The 7,480-nt window shown below is 46.8% G+C and overlaps 1 protein-coding gene across 1 annotated transcript; it reads left to right on the forward strand.

Moving 5' to 3' along the window:
- Positions 1 to 118: 118 nt before the first annotated feature.
- On the forward strand, positions 119 to 6,419 carry NOC4L (nucleolar complex associated 4 homolog (S. cerevisiae); the record flags this gene model as incomplete). The annotated part of the gene is made up of 10 exons (XM_008945566.1): positions 119 to 218; positions 476 to 510; positions 604 to 654; positions 1,201 to 1,312; positions 1,940 to 2,000; positions 2,551 to 2,661; positions 3,916 to 4,079; positions 4,834 to 4,916; positions 5,874 to 5,987; positions 6,303 to 6,419. Coding segments are annotated over 10 exons (948 nt in total), but the record flags the coding sequence as incomplete, so codon positions are not given.
- Positions 6,420 to 7,480: the final 1,061 nt, after the last annotated feature.

Here is a 7,480-nt window from a genome sequence, read left to right on the forward strand (position 1 = left end):
TTCTTCTTTCCTAAACATGTTCAGTGCTTGGGAAATAGGACAGTGTTGAAGCCCAGCATCTTACCCTCTGTTGTGGAACTTGCTTCACGCTTGATTATATCCTTTTTTTTTTTCTCAGAGGCCGCTGCCATTTTACCAGCAGAATGTGTTTTCCCTCATTTCACCCATTAACATGCCAACCAAAGAGTGTGACATCGTCAAATTTATGGTGAAGCCAGGTTAGTAAGCTCCACATGATGAACTCTGTATGAAAAGGAAAATCAGGTTTAAGGTTTTTCTCATGTAAAGACTATTACTGTTTGCAAGTGAAAAATGTCTGCTCCTGTGATCACAGTGAGGGTCTGTCATGGCCTTGTGTCAAGACAAAGACTTCAGCTCAAATTTTTAGGGTATCAAAGGGCTAAGTAAACAAGGGTCATCTTAATTTTTTAAACATACATTTCAAGTTCAACATCTACTTTCCCTTTTTTCTTAGATAACTTGGAGGAATTGAAGGTGTCGAAGCTGCAGGTAATTTCATTTGGTGCTTCAAAGCTGAAATTTTAAATGTAGAGTTTATCTACACCAGTATGTTTAACTCACTGCTTGCAATTCTGTTTTAAGGCACACAAGCAGGCGTTTGAAAAAATGTGGCTCTGTTTTTTGAAGCACAAGGTGAGTGTTACTTCTGCCACTGATCTGCATGGCTGTCTGACTGCTGATGGTTAGAGGCTGTGGCTCTCCCTGCGTGGAGCTCCTGGTGGGATCCCACTCTGCTCTCAGTGTCAGGGGGGAACAGCCCAGTCACTGTTTCTCCTGGATTGTTCTCCTGCCACAAGACATGACCTCACGTATGATCTGTTTCTTCTCTTTACTCTCAGCCTTTTTTTCTCACCTTAAACAAGTCTGCCTGTAAGGAGTGATTTGCAGCATAACAGCCTCTGTTCCCAAGCTGAAGGTCCCCACGCCCTTCTGCTGGTGACTTTCCCCTCTGAGCTGTGGTGACACTTTCAGCTGTGAGCACCTGCCTCTTTGAATTAGCTTTGTTGCTGGGGGTCACTTGGAAACTCTCCCATTCGGGAGCTGTTGCTGCAAGCTGTTCTGTATTGTCCTGGCACATTCCCTTTTGCTTGTGCTTTGCCTTTTTGAGCCGTGGGCTCCTGTTGCTCTCTCAGTTCTTCCTGCAGTGATTGTTTCATTGTATTGTTTTGTCCTTCACAGCTACCCACTGGCCTTTACAAAAAAGTGCTTGTCATTATGCATGACTCCATCCTGCCTTACATGAATGAGCCCACTCTCATGATAGACTTCTTGACAGTGGCCTATGGCATAGGTGAGTGAAAACAGGCTCTTGGGCCTTTGTGAGGCTCTGCAGCACGCTGCATTTGGACTTGGAAGGGCTGCTGAATGCCAACCCCATGGCCTGGCTGGTGAAATAGGTGCACTTGTGCTTGGGACAGAGCTAAGGAACTAGTGTGATCTCTGTTGTCCCTGAAAGTGAGATGTTTTTCCTTGTGTTTGTCAGTGTCGTTGCTCCTTGTATGTAAGGAAGATCATATTTAAGGCTTAGGGAAGAGTAGAATACTGGACTGATTTCTTAGTTCAACCAGCAGTGCTGGTGCCTGGCCTGCATCCGGATGCAGGATGCACAGATTCCTACAGAACTGTCCTTTCTGAGGAAACCTTTGCCTCCCCAGTGTGGCTTCTTGGGGGATTAGAGCAGTGTGTTTGTGTTTCTCACTGCTTCAGAGCTTGTTCCTCTAAACTACAGCTTAATCTTTGTAAGTAATTTATGAGCTTCTGGATGGTTTTAGATGAAGTTGTGTTACCTTACAGCTGTCGTGCTGGGTCTAATTTGAGGTGCTCTTAGTGTTCTGTTCTTCGTGGGAAGGTTTTATAATAGCAACAACTTGAAGCTGGTGTTTTCTTACTGTGTTGATACCTCCCTGCTTTCTTACAGGTGGAGCCATCAGTCTTCTAGCCTTGAATGGGTTATTTATTCTTATACATCAGCATAATCTGTAAGTGAAAAGAGTGTCTTTCTAAAAGGAACTAGTTTTTTTTGCATTTTTATTTTTATAGAAAGGAACTGAAATGGATTCTGCCTGTCTTCAGGCTTTAAGATTTCCCCATGACAAAGCCAAACTCTTCACAAGAGCCTCAGCTGTTGGGATGCTGAGCTCTGATGGCCCAGCCATCAGTTTTTTCAGTGGAGCCTGAATATCTTCTCCAGAGAGGTTGCTCAGCCCTCGAAAATCGATCTCCATTGATCTGGTGGCATAGTGAAACCCTAGTCTTTGGTGTGCCTTTGGCTGGACCCTGTGCTGTTTGCAGGCTGTGGGCTTGGCTTCACATCCTGCACGTGGCTGGGCTCTGGAAGAGCCAAAAATTGACCTTGCAGCTTGTTTTCAAGTGGTGACTGTGGAGAGAAGCCTAAGAGAGCTAAGCAGAGCACAGCAGTGGTCTGGGGTAGTCTGTAGTGACAGCACAGAAATTCAGGCACGGTGTAGTCCCGTTGTACATCATTAATGCTGGTTTCCTAATGTCTTTTTCCTTTTTTTTTTTCCCCAGGGAATATCCTAACTTTTACAAAAAGCTGTACAATCTTTTAGACCCTTCTATATATCACGTGAAGTACCGAGCCCGCTTCTTCCATCTGACTGACCTCTTCTTGTCTTCATCGTAAGTACCATCCTTATGGCTCTTCACATAGTGCTCCTCCTGCTTTTCTGTTGGCCAGAGGCTGCTCTTGAAAGCCCCCCACATGTTTGGATAGAAAGTATTTGGTGTGTCTACCCAATTAGACTCACTTTTGCTGAGAAAACTGGATCCAAGAGTATTACTGTAGTGTCGTATAATTTTTTCATGAGCTGTTTTTGAAGATTTGCCACACAGCCAATCTAGTTCCAGAAAGTAAAAATGCAGTTAGCTATCTGAGTTTGATCTGCAAGTGATTACGGGTGTATTTTGATCTGTGTGCCACTTTGGCTGAAAGTGATGATTTTTCTGTCTGTATGAATATGCAAAAGTAACATTCGCAGGCTTTTTATAGATCATAAAGCTGTTGATAAGTGGATGACCTTTTGCAGACCTATAATGTGGAAACACAAAGTGTCTGACAGTCAGTCTTGGTGCTGTCAGTTCAGTGCATGCAGGGAAGACACTAGATAAACAGCTGGTCCTAGAGTTGGCCATCCTGTGTTATTAAATAAACCAAGAGTAATGCTTTACAGTTCAGCACCAGGCACTTCACATCAGTCCCCTTGTGTTTGTGGTGTACTTTGGAGAGAGTAGCAAGACCTGGCAGCTGAGTGTCCTAAGCAGTGGCTTTGCTGAGCTTCTCAGCTGTAACAAGCCCTAGGGCTGAAGTCTGAGTGGCTGAAAATTGTCATCTTTCATCCCAGCTCTTCTGGCCTGAATAAAGCGCCTACAAGAGCTGATGGCTGTTAGAAATTTGCATTTTTACCATTAAAAAAAGCCAACCCTGTCCTGCAGATTTACATCACAGCAGCTTTATGTTCCCATTAACAGCTGCAGTGCTTGCTTTAGTCCTCCAAGTGTTACGTAAATTTAACACCATGTCCTGTGTATTAATTAAACACACAAAACAACATTAGAGGGATGTAATTGAGGTTGCCTGGCCAAGCACTCAGGAGTTTGTGAACGGACTGAGTAAAGATTGCTGTGTGAATGAGCGTGTCCAAGAGCTGTGCTTGGTGAGGGCCTGGGCGTCTGGATGGAACTGCTGAGTGGTGGGGGATTATTCATGCGCTGAATGGCAGCGTCCCCAGATTTGTTCCAGAGAGTGCACCAGGCTTCTCCCAGCTTCTCTCTGCTTGTAACCCAGAGGGTCTGAAGAGCCCCCTGCCCTTCCCTGCCCTGCTGTGGGGGCGGGTGGGGCTGCTGGCTCAGCCCGTTGCTCTGGCTCCCCCGCAGGCACCTGCCGGCGTACCTGGTGGCCGCCTTCCTCAAGCGGCTCTGCCGGCTGGCGCTGAGTGCGCCCCCCGAGGCTCTGCTCATGCTCATCCCCTTCGTCTGCAACCTCTTCCGGAGGCACCCTGCCTGCAGGGTGCTGCTGCACAGGCCTCACGGCCCCCAGGGTAAGAGGGGGGTGGGCAGCGGGGCTGGGGTGCACCTTGAGGCAACATAAAGAGCAGGAGTCCTGTGAAGGAGGAGTGGAGATCCCAGTCCCAAGGTTTGGAAGGATCCTTCTGTCCCCTGAGTTTTTGGAAAGCCAGCAGCCTGCTCCTGCACAGTTTTTTGGCTGTGAAGACCTGTCTGCATTGCTCCTCTCTGACCTTGGGCCTCATCGTTGACTCCCCTGCCCCTGTGTTTGCCTGGGTGAAGGTTTCTTTGAGCTTGGCACACTGACCCAGGCAGCTTCTGAGTGCTAAAGGACTGGGGGAGCTGGATCAGACCCTGAGCTTGTCTTGTTCACCCTGAGACTATAAAGAAAAAAACAAATTTGGAAACCAGAGACCTCCTCACTCCCTGTCAGTAGAATATTTATGTAGGTGGCCCCACCTACAGCAGTCTCCTGAATTTTTTCATCTGATTTAACTGGTCAGTGTTGAACATCAGTAGTGACCATTCAGAGTTGCCTGAGAGGCCCTTTTGCATCACACAATTCCAGTTTTGTGCCCTGCTTCCTGTGCTCTTTCAAAGTGATATGATACTGTGCTGCTATGGTTCTATGATTCTTGGGTCATGCTGAGATCTGTCAGCTTGCTCCGGGACCATAAATGTCTTGGGAAGGAGGAACTCTGGCTGCAGCACTGCTCTGAGCCTCCGTGTTCCCTTTGGGGCTTCAGGCACCATGCAGGAGGTATTAGCTCTGTATCTCTATCTCCTTAGATATGGCAGAAGATCCATATATTATGGAGGAGGAAGAGCCATCTGAAAGCAGGGCTTTGCAGAGCTCTCTCTGGGAGATTCAGGTATGTCAGCAAAAGATGAACATCTGCATCTGCTGTGGGTTCCTCCCACCCTTGCCACTTCCTTGACACATGTTGGCAGTGAGCAGTCCCACTTACAGGGACCTGCTGACATACGTCTTGCAAATGAGATGAGTTTCTGGCTGATCTTTTACTCTCCATCCTTTTCTATCCCAGCATAAGAGGCAAAGGATTTCATACACTGGAGAAGTCGTATGTGCTAATTATTAGGTGACTTGTGAGCACCCATCTTAACTGTGCAGCTCAAAAGTGTGCAGTTAACAGCTGAAACAGACTGAATGGCTGCAAATATATGAGGTGCTTTATTTGCTTTGGAGGGGAGAGAGGAACTTGCTGAGCACTGATGGAAATTAATTGGGTACAGCCAGGTCATCCTGTAGAAATGGGTTTAAAAATGCTAGAGAAGATTGTAATGTTCACCTTTCACCTGGATCGTTTGCAGGATGGTGTGTGAAGGCTGAAGTTGGTTAAATTACTCCTGATGTTCTAAAACCTTTAATGCCAGGATTGTCGCTTTCCATTTAAATGCGAGAAGGGTTTTGTGTAAAGGGCTGAAGCAGCAGGAAGGGTGTTGGGCAGGAGCAGGAAGGCTGGAGGGCAGGAGCTCATGCAGCATCAGGGCTCTGGGAGGCGGCAGAACTAGGAGCTCATGCAGCATCAGGGCTCTGGGAGGTGGCAGAACGGGGTCATGCATTGTAGGCATAGCCTGTGGAAGAGTTTATCTGTCTGGAGCTGGATGTGAAGCAGCTGAGAGGGGCCTTCAGTGTGCTTGAAAAATGGCTGAAATCAGGATTTCTTGAAGCTCTGTCGTAGCACAGTACAGCCAGCTTGTCTCTGCTAGAATCTGATGTCCACTGAAGATCTGACCAAGCAAGGGACAGAGGGATGTGTGTTGCCATGTACTTACTAGGCCATCTGCTGTTTGCCTTCTTTTTGCAGTCTCTACAAAGCCATTATCACCCAGATGTGGCCAAGGCAGCTGCTGTCCTGAACCAGGAACTGTCTGAAATGGAGGATGACATATCAGGGCTCCTGGAGCTCTCGGCTTATGAGGTAGTGTTGCTGTGCCTTTGTGAGTGATTGGAACCACTGGAAAGGAGACTGGCTGCTGGGTGCAGTCACCATGTCCTGTTCTTTAACCTTGCTGCTGGGGAGGGAGCTGGACTGACTTGGTTACCCAGAACCAGGGAAAACCAGGAAAATCTGTCACATAATGGAGAATGAGGCAGCAGTGGTGCCAGGACTGGCTTTATGTGAAAGGTTTATTTGCTGGATCTTCTAGGAGGTTAGGGTGACCAGTGGTATCAGCCAGGGTGAAGAGCTTGTACTGAGTTTTGCTGATATCTGCTCTATTTTTTTTCTTTGTAGCTTTTTGATAAAGAAATAAAGAAGAAAGCTGTTGATGTGCCCCTGGAGTTTGAGCAAGTTCGAGGTCTGTTCGGGAAGAAGAATGATATTTTTGCAGAGCACTTCACTTTAGATTGATGTGATCTCTGTGTTACAAACACACCTGCACAACTGACTGGACTCAGGGACACGCAGAGCTCGTGTGTTGTGCCTGGCAGTCCTGCCTTCAAAGCATCTCCATCTGATGAGACCTGGACTGCTTGAGGAAGGGGCAGCCTTCCTCACCACCCTTTGCCACTGCCCGTGGATGGACTTCCCGTTGTTTCTCATGCTTACATACTGCCACCTGATATCCTGGGGGGGATTTTCCCTCAGAGGAAGGCTGTATGGACCTGCTCATTGCTGAGGTTCCAGCCCTTTTCTCCAGAGCTGCTGGTGCTGGCTGTGGTTGGTGACTGCACTGACAGACCATGTGCTGCCGTTTGGTGGGGCTGGGCACCTGCAGTCTCCAGCTGCTGCTCTTGTTCTTCACATGTGCTACTTTTGTACTAGAGCTGACAACCTGTTTTGTAGGAAGTGACTTCAATACATAGCTGTAAACACCTGATGATATTCTGATTATATTTATTTATGTGTATGCTTTTAAACTCATTTCTTGAGAAGGATGTTTAAGCTTCCTATGTACTTATCTTAACATTTGAGGCACTGAAAGCTCTGATTTGTCAAAACCAACTCACAGATGATGCTCAGTAATTCCATCTCTGAAGTGCTGCTGATGTTCCTTCCTGTACATCCACCTCGTGTCGTAAGGTTGCTTAATTCAAAGTGCTCATGAGCTTTGGAAATCAGCATAATCCTGGTGATTGCTGTAGCTATGGAGGCCAACTGAGGGGTCTAATCCTTCAGTTTTGCTTCAGGACAGTAAGCAGCGTGAGGTGGGTTTGCATGCAGCCTGCAAGTGTTGCAGCAACTCTGGTCAGGGTGTATCCAGGTGCTAATGAAGTTTTAACTAGTCCACTGGTATTAGATGATTTTGTTAATTGGGATTTTTCATCTTGTTGCAGAAATTCCTTTTGTTAGTGTTTTGGGGTTTTTTTTGGGGGGGGGTCAGTTGTTTGGTTTCCCCAAGGTTTTAAATTTGAGATAAACTGCTTATAAAGAATGCAGATAAACTCAGGACTGTTTTTTCCTTAATCATT

This window comes from Merops nubicus, unplaced genomic scaffold, assembly GCF_000691845.1.
Source record: "Merops nubicus isolate BGI_N331 unplaced genomic scaffold, ASM69184v1 scaffold8438, whole genome shotgun sequence".
NCBI lineage: Eukaryota > Metazoa > Chordata > Aves > Coraciiformes > Meropidae > Merops > Merops nubicus.